Source organism: Polyodon spathula, chromosome 13 (genome assembly GCF_017654505.1).
Source record: "Polyodon spathula isolate WHYD16114869_AA chromosome 13, ASM1765450v1, whole genome shotgun sequence".
Lineage (NCBI taxonomy): Eukaryota > Metazoa > Chordata > Actinopteri > Acipenseriformes > Polyodontidae > Polyodon > Polyodon spathula.
Genome location: NC_054546.1, coordinates 35,591,013 through 35,614,383, shown reverse-complemented (window position 1 = coordinate 35,614,383; position 23,371 = coordinate 35,591,013). Strand labels below are relative to the sequence as shown.

At 37.3% G+C, this 23,371-nt stretch overlaps 1 protein-coding gene across 2 annotated transcripts in view; it reads right to left on the bottom strand.

Annotated features, from left to right (window-relative positions):
• Window positions 1–23,371, bottom strand: part of wwox (WW domain containing oxidoreductase) — a 363,108-nt gene that overhangs the window by 242,952 nt on the left and 96,785 nt on the right. For both annotated transcript variants that reach the window (XM_041268214.1, XM_041268213.1), the window contains exons 6-8: window positions 21,908–21,996; window positions 8,269–8,454; window positions 3,366–3,630 (exon numbers count right to left, since the gene is read on the bottom strand). In XM_041268214.1, coding sequence (XP_041124148.1) covers window positions 3,366–3,630; window positions 8,269–8,454; window positions 21,908–21,996 — 540 coding nt within the window. The remainder of the gene's footprint in view (window positions 1–3,365; window positions 3,631–8,268; window positions 8,455–21,907; window positions 21,997–23,371) is intronic.

The window sequence follows — 23,371 nt, the reverse complement described above, 5'->3', positions numbered from 1 at the left end:
AAAGGCTTCAAAGGGAGTGGTCTCCCGCCACAAAAAGGCCATTCTGAAATGGACGGAAGAAATCACACAAGTAAAAAAAACTGTATTTGCCCCCCCCCCCCCCCCCCCCCCAGGAAATGTTTAGCCTGTGGTTTTGATGAGAATGGTTGTACAACATGAAAATGTTCCTCCACTGTCTGACAAACTTACGAAATACAGATGAGAAAACACCGTAAACGAGATGAAAGAGCGATTGAGGCTTTCGTTTCAGCTGATTTAATTGTGGCACCTCAAACTTTCCTCCTTTACTTTTTTTCTCAAAGACTTCACTGTCCTTCTGTGAAAATTAGTTTTACCCTTACAAGACAACACAATGAAGGCCTCTGACAACCTACCATTCTGCATGCAATAAAACATTATGGCAAACAGACTGTTCACCTTTTAATGGTTAATCAGAACAAAAATGCCCAATTTAATTACTCTTGATTGCACACAGACTGTTTAATCAAAAATAGACCAGAAATAATACAAGTGGACAATTTATAAGATGCTGAAAAACAAGGGCAGTGCAGGAAAACTTCACATTATCAAGATATATACTGCAATAAAATGTGTGTTGTTCATCAAAATTACAAAAGGGACATGGCAATGTTAAAGCTGGTTGATTTACAAACAGGTCTGAGTGGGGTTATCTTTCCAATACTACTTGATTAGTCTGCCATTTTAAGTGTTGTTACTTTGCATAGACCTGTATACATGTCTGCAGTGTTGAAAGGGTTAGAACAGGCACAGCACATTGCTTCAAAACATAAAGCCTTTAAGTCAGCCATTTGGCTCCCAAACCATTATGGCGATGTTTGGCACAAACAAATAAATTAGAACAGCAAGAAATTTAAAAAATATATATTAAAACTGAGGTGCAGCAGCCACTGAAAAGGACCTGGGTTGAAGGTAAACAGTGGAAATAGCAGGCAGAGTTCTTGAGCAAGGTTTAGCTTTGATATACTGTATTTTTCTTGGAGTCCCTCTGCCCATTTATGGCTGAGCACCTTAAAAAGGCCGAACCCTCTATTACTTGGATGGTGCTCCAAGTTTACACTCTCCCTTTTTTGTGTGAAGTCTTGAATTGATACCTCAAATAAATAAGATTTCCAGCTGAACAAACACCATACATTCTGCAATCTGTCCTCCTTAAGAAAACTGTACGTTCTGTCAATGGTGATGATTACAGAAGGGCAGATATGAGAAACCAATTGGCCATATTGTTTCAAGTGGTATGGCGTTTATTCAGAAAGAAAAGGGTGACTGAGGGAGATGGTTTAACATTAAAACCAGTCACCAGCACATGGTAAATGCAAAGAAAAAAAAGAGGTTGCTGCTTTGGCCTTTGCCCTCACATAAGCTGAGGAGGAAAGTCTGTGTCACATCTGCCCATACATGTCAGACACCAGAAAAGGTGAGATAGGGAGCAGCCAGGCCAGGCCTCACAGCTAGGGTTCAGTAATTCAGAATATCTGCTGCTGTGATGTGAAACAGGTAAACAGTTGCGGAGCAAACAAAAGTGATTGGACAAACAAATTATTTTAAAAAAATAAATAAATAAATATGAATTAATGGCTTTCATACAGGACAGAGTGAGACAGTCTGATTGGCGATGATATATGAGGCTTAAGACACAAGCTGTAAAGGAATTTCCATCTAAAATCTGTTTGGGGGCTTCTGTCACGGAGGGTTGACCAGTTTGTATTATACAGTTATGGTTCATGCCACAACACCACCATTTATCCCTACTGGTTCCCTCCCTCTAAGATACCCAAACTATTGGCCTTCATTAGCTGTCAATACAATTGTTTGAGCAGTACATTCGTCAAAGAACTTGTATAAATAAGAATGCTCAAATAAAGCCCACTCTTCCACAGGGGTTATACGTTCCTGGTCCTGAGGGGGACTTTAAAACGGATCTCTGCTGTCCCCTTCAATATACACAGTAGGACAGTGTCGTCATAATTTATACCATAGAAACTGCAGTAGTAATTTATTCCCATCCATGGAAAAAATCGCAGAAGAGAAACACATCTGTGAAAGCTGCAGCACAATGGTTGGCACTGACGAGCAGCCGGAAAGCGTAACTGAATAGTCTCAACGCTTCCATGAAACCTGGCCCTTTCTGAAGTGCAAAGATTTTGTAAAAAGAAAAACAAAATCTGGGTTCCCTGCAACATCTGCTAAGTTCTAACTGCACTAACACATGATACTCCTTTCATGCTCCATGACCTGCCAAGAAAAATATTTGTCTGAATGAAGGATTGGAACAGAGCCGCGTGATAACACTACACAGCCTGATAGGACCATTTTTATGTGTGTGTGTGTGTGTATATATATATATATATATATATATATATATATATATATATATATATATATATAGAGAGAGAGAGAGAGAGAGAGAGAGAGAGAGAGAGAGAGAGAGAGAGAGAGAGAGAGAGAGAGAGAGAGAGAGAGAGAGAGAGAGAGAGAGAGAGAACATGTAGACCTATCCTTGTAGCACATTACACCTCTGTGTAAAGCATGACAATGGGGCATTACATTCTGAAAAGTACTTGTTGGATTACATCTACTTTAATTCTGGGGGGTTTACAGTAAACCTACAGCACATATCTTCCACACAAAAATATTTCAATCATCAACAGCATGACAGTAGCAAATCCATGAAAAACAACCTATATAATAAATTCACACTTTTGTACACTCACATTTGATAAGAGGAAATTTAGGTTCACACCAAGAAAAAAAAGATCAATGTACACAATACAGTAGCACACATAACGTTTGGAAAGATGCTGACAGGGTTTATGTATACAAAAATAAAATAACTGTCACTCCTTGTAAGACAGACCAATCAGTCCTGTCCATTGGTCAGACAGAGATAGAAGATGGGTAAAATTGAGGACTTATTTCTACATCTGTGTGTGACATTCTAACCTTTTACAACAAGTTAAAATGTCACAAAAACAAATCTATGTGTGGGATGTTGTACGCCATTGAAAATAATACCATAGAGAACATCACAGAGGTTTGTTACAATACTAAAAACTCCTGCTGGTCTTGCTCTAACATTCAATTACTAAATTAGGTGTCTTTTTTTCTACGCGTGGTAACATTTTTTCTTGAGTTTCTTACAAACTACTGCTTTGTTACCTGATCAACCAACACCAGACAATTTCACTTGAAATTACTCCAATATGAAGCACAAAAAATAATCCAACAAATACTAGGAACCACAGTCTAAACAACTGAAAGAAGGTTCTACTAACCAATTAAATCTAAATATGAACTCCAATGCTGCAGATAACCAAGCAGGGAATAATGAATATGTGCTCACTTACCATGGACTTGGTGAATGGCCGGGATAAGTAGAACACAATGCTCAGGAGCCACCAGCTGCGATGAATGGAGGTGTACATGACATTCCCAGGGTGCAGTGCATTGGAGGTGACACCATGAGGGGACAGACGACGGTTCAGCTCATTAGAGAACAGGATGTTACACAGTTTGGCGCGATTGTAAGCCAGCATGGACCAGTACTCCTTCTCTGGAGGAGAGAGAAGGTTGAGGTCCACTTTACCACTGGAGTCCACAATATTGGTAAACCTGAAACACAATAATAACATCTTATGTTTAACTTTAAAACTATTTCGTGAAGCACCTCGACTGAAAAACACCATGTGTGTGTGTCACAATTGAACTGTCACTATCATGGATGTAGATCATATAGTCTTTGTCATCACAAATATATTGCAAATGCTGTGGATATTTTACATGTTAACAGAAACCAAAATTGAATTAAATCTAACCTGATTTGTCTAGCTTTGCCTAGTGATAACGATTGATCTAACACCTTGAATGCATCAGGCACCCAGGAAACAAAAGGCTAATCAAACCTGTCTCTGCGATTGAATTATCCAGTCTATAGAGGGATAGGGAAGTTAGCCCAAAGCCTAAAGTAAGGTGAAAAAAAGAAAAAGGAAAAAACAATGTGGTTTAAATCAGCTTAAAAGAAAATAAGTGATTTGAAACAATTTAACAGCATTATTGATTTAAATTCACTACAGTACAAGATGCAAGATTCTTAAATTGCCTAACAAGCACAGAACAACCCAGGTAATAAATTCCTAAGAAAATTAAACTGTTTGTGAAGTCTAACCAAAGTTGCATCCCAACATATTTGGTGTCTAAAGAAATGTAATTTCTTCTGGTAGAAATAACGGGAATTCAGAAAAAAATCAGAATGATTTGGCAAAAGTTATGTACGTTTTAAAAGCTTCCCATTTCTAAATTACGATAATGAACTAATCAGGCAAGAGAAGTGGGGGGCAGACAATTCAAATTGCAAGCCCAAGCCAGACATGAACTAGCCAATCAGAACATGAGGCTAATTTAAATGACCCCATTCTTTGAAAAGGGTAAAGCTGACGATAAACATTAGCTCTCAGTATTTACCCATTTTGATAAAGGGCCCTGACACTCGGAGAAACACAAGGTAATGAAACGCTGAAACTTGACTGCTTTCCAGGCTAGGTAACAATACTCTTAAATATCTAGTCAGGAATTGTGCGATCCCTTGTTGTAGTGTCAGTATGTACTGATATTTAATTGGCTAATTATTTTTTTAAAAACATTCGTTCTCATTGTAATGCTTTTAATGTAATATTAATTGTGTAACTGTTTTGTGTGATTTTCAAACTTACTTTGTTGCATGCTTAATAAACACCATCTTTCTAAGAAGAGATTCCCAGTATTGAGTCATTCACTCGTGTTGAATAAACATGATTTATTGAACTTTGAACAGTATGGAACGTGGTCTGTTTTTGGCTTGTTGTAACGTGTAAATCCACTATTGTTTTCAGAGAGCGATATTGAAAACAGGTTTATACTTCATAATAGGACGCGGTTATTGTTTTAAGAATATTAAACGTCCACAATAGTACCTACATGGACTACACAGGCAATCATTAAGAGAGTGTCAATGTTATGTTTATGTTGGTGAAAAAAAAAAATCAGCAAATAGTAAATGCAATCATCAAAAAAGTATCAATTGGGTTATAATGGCATGAACGCAGTTTTAAAATATCGTATCTGTACCTGTGTGTTACGTGATAAAGACCACACCATTGTGTAACAGTTCCAAAACTAAAATTGTGTTGCCATTGCTGGTTGTGGTCATCTGACTGTTCAGCTAGGGATTCTTCATTGTAATGCATTAGTATGTTAACGATATTTATTTATGTATATTTACATTTCTATAGAAGGACTGATAAAACAAAACTAGTTTGGGGACCAGCAGAGGCCTGTGTGCTGACAGATGAGTTTGAAACTGGCTTGACTGGTACCAATCCAAGATAGTACTTCAGGGACACAGCTTAATCAGGCTGAACATCCAAAAGAAGCAGGAGCTCTGAACTTGAAACACATGCCTGTAAACAGAGATGGAATGCGCTTTGGCAGAATGCAATGTTTTCACAGTATACTAATGACAAGGCTGAACACAAATCAAAAGAACATACATGATGTTCTTTAATTGTCTCTGACGTGGCTGTTAAATGCCAGATGTTTGACATGTTCCCAGAACAACAAGCTGTAGCATTACCCTTCTTAATATAACCAAGTCACAACATCACCCATCTACATGATTATAATTCCACAGAACTCCCACTAAGGATTCCTTGAAAATACTGTTTGTGACAGAAGCAACTGCAAGTTAGCACTTCACCTAATTTCAAAATTATGCATCAATGCTTATCTGGACCACATCTCATTATAAAAATTAATGGTTTAACAATGCCAGCATTTGTATCTGTATACAGTATGTTTCTGCAAAAAAAAAAAATTCTCAAACTACTAGGCAGTTATTTGCTTGACAGCTTTATATACATGAACCGTTTGCTTGTGTGTACTGCATTGTACTGTACAAAACTTTCAAGACACCAGCCATAACACTCTGAGTAGAGTGTAGGGGAACAATTCATTAGACCTGATAAATTTGCAAAACAAATGAATCAATTACCCGAGGGGATATATTCATACGTTTCCATATTTCTTGTCCAACCCCTACATGTATGCACAGTATATGTAATAGTGTATGTTGGTATACTCTTTAAAACATTATTTACAACAATCACATGAAAAAATAAAAACAGCTGTGCAATTTGGCTAAATAATAGTAAAAGAAAAAAAAAAAACACCTTTACATACATGAAATGTTCAACTATATAGTTATTTTCCCTTTTTGTGGCCAGATAAAAATGGAGAAGTGCTGTCCTGAACTATTGTGCTGTTATTATTAATTCTAACTGGCCTCCTCAGGTGTTAGTTTACTAGAACCAAAGAGAAACTGGTGCTCCTACTGTTGCTATCTTATCCAAACAGTGAACCATTCTCACTCCAATATTTACTTTCACAAAAATGGCTTGATCTCAAAAGATAAGGCTGTATAGATTTTAGTTACCACCTAATTACTGGATACTGTTTCATGTCTTTTAACACCAGGGAGGAAGGGAGATGATTTATTTTTTAACTGATAGTTTACATGGCTTTCCCCCTTCATTTCAGCTGCAACTAATGTAAGAAGGAGAAGTAAACCTATCTGCAATGTGTCAGTTACACTGTAAGCCCTGGTGTTTGGAAGTGATAAAGTCTTCATTCTAAAACCTTGGCTGGTCTTTTTCTTATACTCTCTCAGCCCCTCTCTCTCCTGTCCCCTGGGACTGGGTTTTTATGGCAACAGGCTTAGAAAAATAATCTATACTTTGGGTCAAATGTCAACGTCTTAACTTACAAAAATAAAATAAAAACCCAAAAGACTTCAATCAATGTGATTTAGAGAATATCAGCTTGAAATAAAGTAGTTGCAGTGGAAGCCATTTTATTATATATTAATAGCTTTTTTTTTTTGTAAGTTTAGTAATTTATTTAATCTACTTTGCCTTTTCATGTCTCCCCTCTTAATCTTTAATCCACTCTTTGAGTTTTTCTGGCCCCGCAGCAGCTCCTATTGGAGGGCAAAGACTAAAGCTGCCACAGGGTTCCCAGGCATGCTGGCTCCAGCCAAGACTGTCATCAGACCAATAGTGAGCACACAGCTCAGTAAGGACTCATTACACATTCCAGTCTCTTCCATGTTTCCAAAAACACATTTCTCTTATGAATTTGAAAACTGGCAGTAACAGACAGCAAGGCAGCACTTTAAATAATTGCTGCAAATCTACTTTGTAAATATCTGCTTTTCCTGTGATATTCTATTAGAATTCAGATATTAAGTTGTCTGTACAACTATACAATTTATTGGTTGCACTGAAAAAACTATTTCGATTTTACTCCTATGAAATACTACAATAGAAGTCATTACGGTAAAAAAAACAGATGTAAATAAGAAATACTGCACTGTGTTACATACAGTACATGGGTGGTTACATTTAGTTCTGGATGGACCTGAAAAGGCTCTGTCACTGCTTCAGTAAAACCAGGACCAGTAGGACTATGTTTGACCTAAATCACTAGCCCTCAAAGGATGGGGTCTATAGACTTTATAACAGCACTGGCTAGTCCCTACTCAATGAGGTAGCCATACTCTTCTTGTGAATATGTGTAATAATTGCATTAAACGCCCCATAAAGCAGTTGGAACTCATTGAGCAAGACTTTAACTGCATTGTTTCTTCTGCTAGAATAACTCAAAGTATGTTCTTGGCATGACATCTGGGGTTACTGAATGGCAAATCTATTGAGGCTGTACTATTCTGATTTAATCAATCTTTATTTCATATCCAGCCAAAATCAATTCCTCTTCTCCAAAAGTGAACAACCATGGAAGTTGAGAACAACAAGAGGTGAAATTTTTCTGTTAAAATAACAAACAAAAAAGCATGGGAGGGGGTGCCCCTGCTCTTTTTCCTCACACAAACCCCCTAACCATAAGACATTTTGGACAATACCAAAAGTGAAAGATGAATCAAATTTGAAGACAACTGGGTCTATTCAATGTACCTAAACTTGCCTGGTGGATCTAAATACCACCACTTATTAAAGTTCCCAAATCAAACAACCAACAGTTCACATGAGTCTCTTTAGTTAATGTCTCTCTGTAAATGTCTGCTTAGATCTGCTCCAGCTTAAATCAACTGAATAGACCCCAATATCTCAAAGCTCATAGTCTTTATCATCAATTTGACAAAGATATAAATAAATCCACTTTAAAGGAAATCTATGAATGTGACAAAAAAAAGTAACCAGCCTGTGCGACTCCGAGGACACGACAATAACCCTGGCAGGAGCAGAGCGGCGCAGCACTTCCTGCAGCAGCTGGACCAGGTAGAAATGGCCCAGGTGGCAAACCTGGAAGGTGGACTCCAGGCCGTCTTCTGTCAGGTGCCAAGGCTGAGCCAGCAGAGCCGCGTTACAGATGAGCATGTGGAGAGGCCTGTGGAGATCACAAGAATCAATCATTCAGAATCCAAAGCAGCAGCAGCAGAAAGGAAGTCAGTGAAGGAAGCTGGTTTCAGTATGATATAGGGCTAACATACTCAACAGGATTGAACATTTTGTGTTTCCCAACTGTCTTGATGTGCTGAGATATTTGGACAACTTGGAATGTTCATTTGTCTGACCAGAGTCAGATCATTGGATTTTTACATTAGTCTTCAGCAAAATGGGTAATTGAAACCTCAATTAAAAAAAAAATAAATAAATACTCACAGAAAAAAATAAATAATAAATAAATAATTAAATAGGCAGACAACAGACCTTAAACTGTGCATAAAAGATCATTACTATTCCCAGCGTAACTAAATGAAAGCAACAAGGATCTGATGGAATCACAGACCAGATAATGATGATTTGCATCTGTAATGATCTTAAAATCACAAACACCTTTGTGACACATTTTTCAATATAATTTGGCAAAAACAGGACACAAGTCTGCTTTGTGATGCCATAACAATGTGATTCCCTAAAATTTGTGGCGCCTAATGTAAATGAACACGTCTTGCTTTTCTAATGTTCTTATGATGGAGCTCTCTCAGGCTAGTATTCACCCCTTATTGGTCAGACACCCTGAGAGTTCAGGCAGAGATTTCCCAGGTCTGTCTTAAAGGGAGGTTAGTAGTTTGGTAACACCAGTACATCCAATGCAATCATCCCTTACAAATGGTTCTTGTCTTGGTTTTAACACAGGGTTCCATTGTTTCAGAAAGAAGACATCCACTTAGCAGTAGAAAATTACAATTTATTGGTTGCAAAAGATATGCCTGATGGCACATGAACAATTGGCAAACAGTTATGCCCGACATGAACATGATAGCAGACAGATACATAATACATTCACATTATAATTTGGCCCATGGCCTTATCCATTGGCGCTCGATAGCCGCCCCTATGCTGGCCGAGCTAAGTGATTAAGAATGGCTCGGCCAGTGGGCAGGAGAAGTGGCACTTGGGGCCACCGTCCCCCTAGACAAGGCATGCTGCAGGGTGGAGGCAGGGAGGAGGAGGACCAAACAAAGAAACAACAGGGGTTTGTGGGCAGAGAGACCTATTTAACTGGTTAAACTGGTAATGTATGAGATTGATAGGTGGAGTCTCCTTTTGGAAAGTTTCCAATTCCTGCATTTGTACACAGTACTAACCCAAGATATAGCCATAAAAAACTGTGATCATTTTAGTAACAAAAAGTATGAAAACATGTTAATATACTGAATACCTCCTTAACTATCCTTTAGACCAGGGGTTTCCAACTGTGGTCCTGGACAGCCCCTACCCAGCAGGTTTTATAGGTGTCTGTACATTATCAGTGGCTAAAGATCTGGAACACCTGTTAATCTTGACTAATTAAGCCAATAATTGGTTCAATTAAGTAACAGAGTTTGGTTGAAACAAAAGCCAGCAGCCACAGTAGCTCTGCAGGACCAGGGTTGGAGACCCTGCTTTAGACAATGTCAATTTATTGTTACATTATTTTGTAGAACCACATATTTGACATGGCAGGTACAGTATCATAATTATGAATTAGCTGTGTTGATATAACAAGAGATAAAAGCAGACAGTATATATACACATATGCAATTCATCAAAATTTAAATATATTTACTTATGGACAAAACCAGTGCTTGAATAGGTGTTACTGCCCCCCACCCCCTTTTAGCAATAATGTACAACAGTTAATGTATGAAGTAAGCTTTTAGAAAATATGGTATTAGAAAAGAAAGCTTCCATTCCCTAAACGGTGACAAATTCAAAATAGATCATTACAAATTTAAGAAAAATGCACACGCTTTTCAAAGTGCTTGTAGTGTCCACATCGCAGTAAGATCCTAGTGATAGCAGCACTCCAGTGGGCTAGAAAGTGCTGCAGAACAATTTAAATACACCCCACCAATTTTTAATTTTTTGTATTAAAATTAATTTTGAGGACCACAGGCCATTTGTGTACCCTGTGTTAAAGACTGCCTGTACAATTAATTAAAAACTGGATGCTGGAAAATGAATCTATAAATTGTTATACCTAACCATAACGAGCGTTCTTGCGCATTAAAGGGAATTGTACGTTCACCTTTAGGTTGCACTGGTAACTGAAGAGCATTAGAACAGTCTCTGTATCAACACTGCCTCTGATATAAGGCTACTATTACTCGGTTCTTGAACTACTTTTGATAGATAAATCATATCTGTCCTCCGCAGAGAAAAACCGGTGGCAGCCAAAGCCGAGTTAAACCACAGTCCACGGGTTGCCAAAAAAAGCCAACCCACACATAAGAAAACTTTGAGAAAATGAGAAAAACAGATTAACAGATATTCTTAACCCAAAACTCTTTTCAGAATGCAGTATGTATGGAGGCAATATGTCCTTGTAGTTGTAGACATGAAATCCTGGGATGAAGTCCAAGCTCACTAGCTGATTTATTGTGTGATGTGACCCTCAGCAAGGGACTGGACATTGAAATAGGTTACAGTATGGCGGTTACAGCATTAGTCAAGTGTAAAAACACAGAAACTGACGTAAAACATAACTGCCACCATAACAAGAAACAACGGGATTTGTCTATTCTTATATAACTGAAGTGGTAATACTTGCCATTTAAACATTATTTGTATGTGAAGTTGTTAGCCTTAATATTTCCAAAGCATTATGTGACTTTACCCTGGAGTGAAAAAAAAATAGGCCTATAATAATAAAAATAATACAAGACTCCAAGGGGCTCCCCTAGTAAAAGCACTGCCAATGTCAGTGCATGGTGAATCACTCAAGCATGGTTTGAGTTCTGCTGACACCAAGCTGATGATCTTGTTTGGGGTTCCACAGAGAAACCTACTGGGTTAGGGGGAAAAAAAAAATGGCAACAACTAGCTTCTCTGAGGCCTAGGGTCAGGGCCCCACAAATCCAAGCGAAGCTTCACAGAGCCCCTGCCTTAAGTATTCACATGCTTTGTGGCATCCATTGCTTAGGTTTAGTGGAACAGACCATTGATTTGTCAGAGTGAACAATGGTAGCCTGCTGATCTTCAGTCCTCCTGATCGGTAAAAGGTTTGCAGCATTTTAGAGCAAAAATGTATCAACTGGCTGTATTATATTTCTTACACAGCGTAAGAAAAGACGGAAAGAATTCTACCCTTTTGTTTTCAGTTACTTTGACGTCTTTAAAACGTCTATGCTTCAACAGCATTTACTTTGGCCGCTGTTCTTTAAACTGAGCTGTTGGTTTCTAAGAATTTGAAGTGTCTTTAAAATAACACTGCATGCCAAAGTCACCCTCAAAGATCAATTCAGAATGTGTGAAGTTACATTTGCCACACCCTCGTGGGGTTTATGAACTTTCTAACTTTCAGTTGTGAGGTGGGCTGGGACAATACAGAGAGGAAAGGAAAATAGTGTATGGCATGATGTTCAGAGCACTAAAGCTGCCATCAGGTTTTTCTATCATCACGTTTTAGATTAAAAAAAAAAAAAAAACACGAACAAAACCAAAAATAAATCTCTGCTGTGCAGGATTGGATTTCAACTGCAGTGAACTTCAGAGTCCCAGCGTGCCATTAGGGTGAAACACCATGAGCAGCCTGGTTCGATTTAAGGGGTCTGTAGGGGTTTTAATCTGAAGGAATATGGGATTATTACTCAATGATTGTCACCTCAAATTCCTTAGTTAGGGTTCATACAGAAAAACCAGCCAAACAATTTATATATATATATATATATATATATATATATATATATATATATATATATATATATATATAATATATAGATATAGATATAGATATAGATATATATATATATAGATATAGATATAGATATAGATATAGATATGTGTGTGTATTTTAAATTCCTTTAGTATTTTTAAAGATCATATGATTCATTGTTTAAAGTCATGAAGTTTACCTAGGGTGACAGATGGAATATTCCACCATCTCCCGGAAACTATACTTTCTTAATAAAAGCAGAATATAGAAAGGCAAATATGTGTTTTTTTCAATTGACCACCTTAAAAACCCATCAATCCATAAGCAAATCCAACATACAAGCCTCCACTTGATCCCAGTGCCCCCCTTGGAGCCAACCCATCCCCCTTCCCAATCTGACCTTTTCTTCCCTTCCCTCGGTTCAGAAATGTTAGGTTCAATACCCAAAGCAGCTTAAATAAACATATCAGATTGTATTTCTTGTAAGTACAGTGATTGTATACAGCGGTGATATCCATGCAGGACATACATTTTAGAAAGAACAAAAAAAAAAAGTAGAACAAAAAGTTGCATCAAACTGAGATTTCTCACTTGACTGCCAAATGAAACCCCTAAAGAAAAACTTAAAATGAAAGAACAATAACAGAGCCTGAACTGGTTGTCGACATGCTCTCTCTTGTACTTCTAATGTATTTCTATTCCACTGGGCTCCCTGGGTTTTAACTAAATAAATCATTACTCTGGCCTTGCCTAAACTGAAGAGAAAACTTTGGCTTGTGTGGGTGTGGTTCCTGCTCCCGAGCTACCCGTTCTACTGAGAACCATGGACCAGGCCATGCATCCAAGGCAGGCAGTTATGAGTGAAGATACCATACAGATATTATCTTGGTTTATTTAAACAAACTAGTTAATTAAGACCAATGTAAATAACCTACATATGTTTAAAAATGGTTTATACACAAGGTGTATCTAGTAACCTATGTTATATTGAGCTTTCATTTATAGTGCATTTAATATCATTTATCAGAGTTTATACAGTAGTTTGTTTTTTGTATATTTAGTAATTAATATTATTGTTAATGTTTAAAAGTGTACACATGCTTATACTTAAAAGTGTAAACGGTTAAGAAATTTAAAGAGGACATAACATAAATTGGCACCAATACCTATGATGTTGGCTTTGAAATGTGGGCTATATGATGGTGAAAAAACACACACCATCTCTTAGTCCAAGCATTTAACCATCAGGCCCTGTGTAAAATACAATGGGACAAAGAGCCCTGTATATTATGGAAATCTGTAATAAAGACAGGAAAAGGAAGGCCATAGATTCCCCCCTCCTGTTTTAGTGCTGTGCACTTCAGCACTACATCATAAAAAAAGTTTATAAAACAGTATAATAGTGTGGATTCTGACTAGGTTATCACCCTATAACCTAAATCAAATTCCCCACCATCTTGAGAGAAACCAACATGTAATTAAGCAAAGTGTTTTTATTCAGCTTTAAAGCACCATTACTGCTTTTCCCATAAGCAAAGCATAACAAATGTTTTTAATAGTGGGAACCTTACTATTTTAAAATCCCCTCTATTAACACTGCGTCTTCTCTGGAGTGGGAAATATCATCAGATGATGTGTAATTTATACTAATGTCAGCGGGGACTGGCAATACCAGGGGTTACAGGAATTACACATCATTATTTACATTAAAGTCCCCAGGGGGGCACCTCTGACCCAATAATAATCTTTCCAGGAAGAAAACTATTGCTTTATATCCACCTACCTATGGCTTCAACCATTAAGATTGGCTGCAAATTGTCAATGGGGCCATTGCCTGGTTTGATTCCCAGTGCCATGACAAACTTACAGCCAATTTTTTTTTTATTTGTTTTTTTTTTAAAGACAACTAGGGCTTTGTTTTATAACTCCCACAGCAGTCTTATGAGAAAAAATGTGTGTGTCTTCATATACGCCTACATTTTCAACAGCTTAAGCTAAATTATGTCTACAGCAAGTTTAATAACAATTAGAAAAGCTTTTCTCTAGATATATGTAAAAACATAGTGTTACATACGAACGAGACAGACAGACAAGCAGGGTTTAAACTGGTACCGTGCTCCCTGGCTGTAAGGCTCTCGATTATAACGCGCCTCGGATATAACGCTCCTATAGCGTGTTCTCCAATTTCCTAAACTAGTGATTCATGGAATATTTCTACAGTAAATACAGTATCGGTGTTGTTCAAACTGTAAACAACTTCTCAGTCTAACTTCCGTTTCTGTCTCTCCCTTTTGATACGGTATCTGAACTGAAGAAAAGCTGCACTGACACTTTATAACACAGACATCTTATTCAGCATTTGTTTCATAACTAAATAAATATTAGGCCTATTAAGTGGTTATCTTTCCTAATGTATTTATTTTTTTGCTGTGAGAGGAGCTGCAGCTTTCTCCGGGAGACGAGATGCTTCAGCTTCGCTACAACCCCGCTCTGGCAGCCAAACCTGGGGGAAACCCACTCTCCTTCTCACACTTGGTTTGCTTGTCTGCCGCTTCGAACTGAACTCCTGAACGGCATTTAGCCAGGCTGTTTATAGTTTAAAAACTGCTAATTAAAATGATCCACGAGTAGGAATATTACCTTTTTTTTCTGTAAAAATTATAGCGTTGATTACATGGTGATTTATGCATGGTTAATTCACAGAAAGTTACATTTTTGCTTCACTGTATGTGCATTATAGAGAGGGAGTTATTTTATTTTGTATTTTAGTCCGATGTGTGTTGTGTGTCCCACTACGCCTCACACCCTTTCCCCCTTTTAAAACGTCTTCAGTTATAGAGCTCATATTGTATGTCCCGAGACTCAAATTATCACAAGGGAGCAATACCACAGATAATTAGCAGATTTTCACATTTTAAAATATATTGTTTGGAGAGACTTCACAAAACCATTACACAATTAGACACCATTGGAAATCACTGCTTGAGATAGAACCAGATCCGAATGGCAGGGGGTATTCAGGTCAGGATAGAGGTAGCTGGCACTGTGCCCAAGTGTAATCAGTTCTACTGTCACTGACTTCAAATGCGCAAACATTAAAATAAAAAAGCAACAGATGTATAATCTTAATAAACAGTGAGCAGATATTGTGATTTCAGAGCTGCTCCACTTGTGTGGACCTGAGAGAGGCAAAATAAATAATTTCCATTTTTTTATTCAATCAGCAAAAGGGTTAACAGAAAATGTCCAAAACAAGACTTTCGCAAGCTGGTGGTCAAATCATTCACTTGAAGAAAAAAAAAAAAAAAAAAACAGATTACATTTCACCTGCCAATGACAATGATTTTCTGCATTTTTTGCCTCAAGATATATGAGCTGTAATAGAGTTGAAAAAGCCCCCTCGACAGCTGCTCGCTGCCATTCACACCTGAAAGCTTCGATGTTCTGATGAAAATTAATGTACTCTGACATCCTCTGGGACTCCCTGAGCCCCGGGACTAGCTAATGAAGAAATACAACCTTGCCAGAGAGAGGTACATGTGGAAGCTTCTTTGATTTCAGGAGGTTTCAGACAAGTATGGCACATGTGTGGACCCAGCTAAGCCAGCTTTATCCTAGTGAGTTCCCATGGCAAACACAGTGCCAAGGATCTGAAATTCCAAGCTGCTAAAAGTGCCACCATGTCTAAATGTTCAGGTCAAGTAGATTAACTCTTGCGTTTAAACTTTGGAGAAGTATTTTTCTATTTGCGCCATACATCACTTTTCAGCTGAACTGTGGACATACAAAAGACAAATCTTAGAAACAAGTAGCTAACGTGTCTGTTTAAATTTAGCAATTATGGCACCTGTTTCTTCCATTTGTATCCCCTCTCCCCCATTGCAGGACACCTCTGACACTGAAATAGCGTACCAAGGAATTAAAATATGCTAATTCGCTTGAATATTTTTTTAACACAGTAATGTGTTTACTGTGTAATACAAAAGGATCAGTCTACAGTGAGGGGTCCCTGAGTGGTTTAACTGGTACAGGCACAACTGTGTGGTGTGCCAGGTGAGTCAAACAGTCAGAGAAGTGCCGATCTTGGCTGTGGAAACCACAAGGAGAGTTGCATTAGCTCTGCCACTTTTTTGGGTTAGAAAGCAAAATCAGTAGGTGCTGTTTCTCCTCACCTCTATAGCAGACCCTACAAGCCGGGCACCCAGTGAGCTGGACACATGTAGGGCTGTCCCTCATCCTCTAGGGGCCGATAGCTTGCGGACATTCACTGTTAAGCTCCTGGGTGTAAAGAAATGTGACCTTGTACAGTAGGAAACCCCTGGTAAGATGCATCAGCGTCTTTAGCATACAGTAATGTAGTAGTAGTAGTGACTGACAACAAAACTCAGTTTAGCGGTCAACAATTGTCCTGTTAAGCAAACGGGCTGACAGCACATTGGTCTCTAAACCCAGAAACTGGTCTTTTATTCAGAAATCAAATCTTTTGCAATACCTTGCAACCCCGCTAATTCCCCTCTTAAATGTTATTCTGCAATGGACTCTAGCTTGGCTGCCTGTCCATTACCTTTATCCTTAATTTGTCAAGCTTATGAAGAGCCATCGGTGGCCTTGACGTGAAAGTGACTGTGTCTCGTGGGGTCAGCCACCTTCCATGTCCTGTAGATCTGAAGTTCTCATTAATGGGCAGTCACTGGTCCTGCATTCTGTCTCTACTCCACAAGCTCTGTGTTCATATTGGTTAACTGGTTAATCTTTTTCCTATAAAAAGGGATCAGGCTTGATTATTAACCTTATGAGAAGATCTATTTTGGGGGCAGTGGTACAGGTATATAAACAGTGTGGATTTGTAAAATGTTTTAACCTGTCTTTCTGCAGGCTAGTGATCCATACAGGGCTTCAATCCTCTAAATGTCCCCACAATACCCAAGGTTGGACTCCTCTGGTATACATCAAGTTTCCAGAGCTCAACTGTCTTTGGCAGAAGGGTCACTTTCCCCAGTGAAATAAATATTCATTACCAATTCTTCACCATCAGTCGCTTGGCTGGCTGGTGACCAAGGAGCTGATCTTGGCATACAATAGCCAGCCAGGGGCCAGCCTGCAGCTATTTGAGCCCTATTGGTCCCAGAAGGCCAGTCAAGGACCCTGAGTAAGGACAGAAGAACCTTGGCCAGCAGAACAACCCTGAAAAGCAGGACCTAGACAACTAATAGAAATCACTTTATTAAAAGTTTATTGGCAGTATTAAGAAGTCCATTCCAAACCTACAGTAAATCATCAATATACAGCATCCGCACAACGGTGTGCCTCCACCAAAAGACTCTAGCAGTCATCCCCTGACAGAACCCTTAAACTCATGGACCAAATGCAGGATCTGGATATTCCAAATTGTCTTTTATAGCCCTTCAATAAGAGGTAATGTGTTAAATGCACAGTATGATCTTACATCAAAAACAACCAAAAAGACTTATTCTTGTTTGTAGTGTGTCCAGTTTATTGTATGGTCGATGGAAATTTTTTGTGGAGTCTTTGCAACCTCTCTATTGCTGCTATAATATTACAGGACCACAGGTGCCTTAAGCATTCTGCAGACCAACATCATTCGTGTTGTTAAAACCATTCAATATTCAGAGGAAAAAGAAACTTAGGAAAAATGCTTGAGAAATAAAATGTTTGGCCAGGATTTACTCTTTCTTCCACCATTAAAAATTCTCACACATTTCTGTCAAAACACAGCCTCTTCATCGTCCACTGGCAAAGACATAACTCAGGAACTCACTAACTCCATCCTGTAGGCACATATTAAATACAGCTGAGTAAATACAACCAAACTTAGCAAGCCATATTTATATATATCTATATATATATATATATATATTATATCTATATATATTAATATTCTCTCCTTTTTTTAATTCTGTCAGATTCAATATAAAAAAACTATATCTTAATTTACAGCAAGAAGTTATAGGTATAATTGGACATTTATATCCCAACTGTTTAGGACTACTTTTAGTACGAAAGCACTATTTTTGCCAAGATGAGGAAAAAAAATAAGACACATATCTGCTAAGTTAATTACATGGTTTTTCTTTTGGGGGGGGGGCGCTGGGGGGGGGTCAGATTCAATACCAAAGCTCTCTTAATTTACATCCCTAGTTAACACTTAATTGACAAATCCCAAAAGCTGGAAAGCCAAATTCTTGCCAACATGACTGAGCTTTAATGTAATAGAACTGAAGCTTGTACAGTTGGTGTAGTTAATAATGAACTGTTAATGGGATTATAACACACACGTACAAGATTTCATCAGGTAACAAAATAAGTGGGTCATTTTTTTTAATGGATTTTATTTGGTCTAGGCTACTTTGGAGGACATAATTAGACTAGGACCATATGTAACACAATTGTCATCTAACTGCACTGTAACTGATTATGACACTATAACAAATTGCAGTTCTAGGCACTTCTTTTTAAACTACAGCTGCAATGCAACGTGATCCTAAATTGAATTTAGACTGCAGTTACAGTGAAGCTAAACTACCAGTTATAGTTCATTGAAACTACAGTTTAATATTCTCTTTGTTTTTTATCCCAATTTGTTTTCTGCCATTTACTGAAAAATGTGATCTTACTTGCTAACTATTGTGTTCTGCGCTATTACATATATGGCAACTAGAGGGTGTGCAATTGTAAACTCTGCCTCTTTTGCAAATGTGGCAAGAGTAAGTAAGTCTCTATACAAAATCTCACAGCACTACATATATGCAGCTTTTGAGAGTCTTTTCAGAAGCAGACCCAGTGATAGGAAAAGGACATTAAACATAAGTTTAGTAAATAATTATGTGGAATGTAAACTGAATAGACTCTCTCATTCCAGCATAGAAAGCATGTTGCTAATAATGGGAGACAGTGTACCTTCAGAGACTTTTCAAAGTTACTGTAAGTAAATGCATTTGGAATAAATGTTGACTTGAAGGAAACGGTAATGGAGCTAAAAAAAATAAACAAATAAATAAATAATAGTTATATGTTGTAAATCTTACATGTCCCTGTGTTAGCTTAAAATTTGATTTTGCTTTATTTTCTACAATAAGCACAACATTTTACAATTCATTTCTAGTTAAGTGCTAGATCCCAAAGCAAAAGTAAAAAAAAAAAAATAGATTAAGTTAATCTTTGCTGTCATCTTGTTTGAGAAGATTCTGCGGGTGTCACAGTCACACTGCGATTGCTGCCCCTTATTGTACTTTTAACTTCCCGTGTGGGCTTTTACCAATAAGTGTTTTTTTTTTTTTTTTCTTTTTATAATGAGAAAGCACAACTTTAGGAGGCAGCGTGTATGAATGACATCTTTTCTTGTCACTTTATACATTTATCAGAGTCGTTCCGTAATTGGTTTAACTAGGGGACTGTGAAGGACTTATTACTCTAGAAATCAGTTTGATATAATTATTTTGTTGACTGGGTCAGTTGCTTATTGACTTCTGAGAGAGGGAAATAACACAGCAACATGACTGTTATTATTTGAAAGGCTGGCTCAGCGCCCTCTTTCTAATTTAATAGCTCTCCAATGCAAGTAAGTGGGAGGGTGGTGGGGGTGGGGGGGTCACCCCCCCTCTCTTGGACAAAGTTTCATTTTAATTTAAAGGGCTGGCCGGGCTTTATGCCCTATCTGGATATGGTTTTAAATGGTACCGTGTATATATATATATATATATATATATATATATATATATATATATATATATATATATATATGGGATGGGAGAATTCAGCGTTCCCAAATAATTTCCCTTTAAGGTGCAGATCCACATTATAAACAGATAAGCATAAGAATAGTGTGTAGGGTAGGGCTTTAAAAAAAAATCCCTCAATACAATTCTTCGATCTTAAACATGAAATGAGGCAAAACATACATGATGATAATTGGCCAATTACAATTGGCCAACTGACAATTCCAGCTGAATCGAAAGCACTCTGCAGAACCCAATTAAGAGCGTCACCATGTTCAAATTAAATGGCTGGGTTTTTTTTTTTTGGTTTTGTTTGTTTTTTTAAAACCTACATGAAGAGGTAGATGCTTATGTGCTTATAATGTGGATCTGCATCAGCCACGCAAAACTCCCCTGTCTACACATTAAAAGGTAACAATTTCTTTTGAATTGATAGCACTTTGGCAATTATACACATAGCACAAGCTAATTATGTGACTTCAAAATTTAACCGGCTTTCAACTGTACAACCACTCCCTCTTTTTATCGGGTTGTTCGTCAGGTTCCAGCATAAATCCTCTACGCAACCTGCTTTTTCTCATTTTTCATAATTAAAAGCAGCACACCGTTTTATATTCGTACAGCAGAGGGTAATTGCTTCTCATCAACTTCAGTCTCCAATTAATTTCATGAGTCTTCCTCTCCTTTCTCAAATGCACAAACCCACTGCATTGAAAGAATCCATTCCCAACAACAACGCAGAGGCTTGTTGCTAGGAAGGTGACGTCACTGCCTTGTGGGTTTTGCTAGTGCGTTGCTGCCACACGTGAACACCTTGTTGGCTAAAATAAAAACCATTTCAGCAAGTAGATATTTAAAAGGAAAACGGCTGTGTACCAAAAGGTGCAAAATGAAAAAGAAAAAGGTAACATAGATATACAAAAATGTGAGGTATGGGAAAGCTAGGGAAACTGGGCTGGAGGTGTATCACGTTTTGAAAAGACTTTGCTGGGAGTATCACTGTTAAAGTAAACTAATTTTAAAACATTCTATATTGTATTACATACAGCTCGAGTAAATGCTAATGTGGTTTACATTACTAGTTTCTGTATTTTATTAATGCATTCTAGTCACACGCAATGACACCGCATTTATCCGTAGATTCCACACATTTGTGGATATTACATTTTAAAAGTTCATACCTGTTTATGAATATTTCATAAATAGTTTAGTTCATAAATAGAATAGTTCAGTTCATACCATGAATACACTATATGTATTTTTTTTTAATTATTCTTATTTATTTTTTTGTTTTACTATACAACTACATAGTTACATCTAAATGCACTAATCTCAACATGTACCGGAAGGACAGTGTATATGATATAAAATTATTATAATACAGTGTAGGATATATTTATTTATGTAAAACACGTGTTAAAATAAAGCCAGCATAATACATTTCCATATATGTTTATAAATTATATTACACAATTCTTATAATATAAACCTAATAAGCATAAATAAATGACAAGCCAAAAGTACACATTTTTTGAGTACACATTCTTTAGAACATTGTGGGAATGCTACATTCTTACACTATCTGCCTCGGTTCAGCACATAAATGACGTCACATTTTTCTAATTATAATGTATACTTAACCTGCACCAAGAGGACTAAACATTGCACACTAAACTGAATAAAGCCTAATGCAGACTTTTTTTTTTTTTTTTGGTTAATGTGATCAACTGTAACTAATGCTGCTTACCCAGCAATAACTTAAAACAATTAAGTGTATTTTTAAATAGGATAAGCGTGAACAAAAAGCATTCCCTTAATGGCTATTGTGATTATTTAGCATTTTCTTTAAGGATATTAATTGACTAAACACTACTGGCTGACTTCTGGGGGATGACATTCAAATCACAGACAAATTCAAAGATCTGCAATAAACCCCCACAATCATTAGGGCTATTGTCACTTACAGGTTTTTGGACTTGAATGCCTCTGCAAACTCCTGCACGCTGTGTAGAGAAGCTAGGTCAAGGGTCATGGCTTCCACCTTGGCTTTGTGCTGTGGGAAAACAAATCAAACACACACGAATTACTATCTGAGTACCCTGAGCTCGGGGGACATCACATTTCATTAACTTGAGTGTAAAGCGCACCCAGATCACACCTGCTTGTTTTAAATCTCCTTGGGCGCAGTGTTTGCAATTAAATGACAGAATCAAACAATGGTAAAATAATATTATTACAGTATTACATTGCATATGTACAGAATATATATATATATATATATATATATATATATATATATACACACACACACACACACACACACACACACACACGTTTAATGACGTAAGAAAAAAGGGGACTTTTTTTCTACTGCATAATTGGCTAATAAATGTTTTTCATACACTGAGCAGTAAGTCATTTTCTGTGAAATAATAATTGATCTATAAACAGTATTTAGCAACCAAACAGTGGTGAAATCACAGAACAAACACGTGCCTGGTTCCTGACCTTTAACCTCTGATGGAATTCATTGTCACATTTGAATTGGAACCACATACACTAGTATTTACTGTATGTGAATGATCTATTCAACATTAACAAGCAGTGATAATAGGAGAAGAAAAATGCAAATAAAACTGCTCAGGTACCTCAGTATCTCTAGCAATAGTTAACAGTTACATACTTTGGCCAGATCATTGGGTTCAACATATTTTATGGTGGTAATTTAGATGCAGTAAATACAACTGTCTGACCTTGAGGTACCTTGATCATTTAAAGGTAAGTTGAGCTGAATATCTTTGATTTGGTACCGCACATTTCTTTCAGAGTTTCAAGTTCAGTAAACATATTGTTTTCAGATAATTTCATACTAAAATAAATTTGAAGCAACCCAGAATTATACATTCGTTTTCCAAGGATTCTTCTCAACTATTTCTCAATGTTTTAGAAAGAGATATTTTCTTAGAAACAGTTTGAGGTAGGGAACTCAAACAGAAAAAATGTTTTTCAATTTCAAACCATTCTGGTTTGAGCCACGGTATGCGTCGCCTGCAGCACAGTTATATATTTATCTAATTTAGCGTCGCCACGCACATCTTAGCATATAATATTGGTTTTAGGGCAACCACAACGTTAGTGGTTCAGCGGTACCCATTTCCAAACCGCAATCTGCATCTGAGGGTGCTCACTGTTTATTAGGTCCTGGTTTAGGAACGACAATGCTAAAGCTTGGACTCCTAGATTTAAAAGATTATGAGTAAGTGAACTGAAACAGGAAGAAATATAAAAAGCCCCCTCTGTCATTACATTTATAATGGCATATAAAATAGCTAAAATAAATGATGGATGACTAAAGCAAAATCCATACGATAAAGAGCCTCGTAGAGTTCTTTAAAAATACTCCTCAGAACTGTATGTTCAATAGAGGT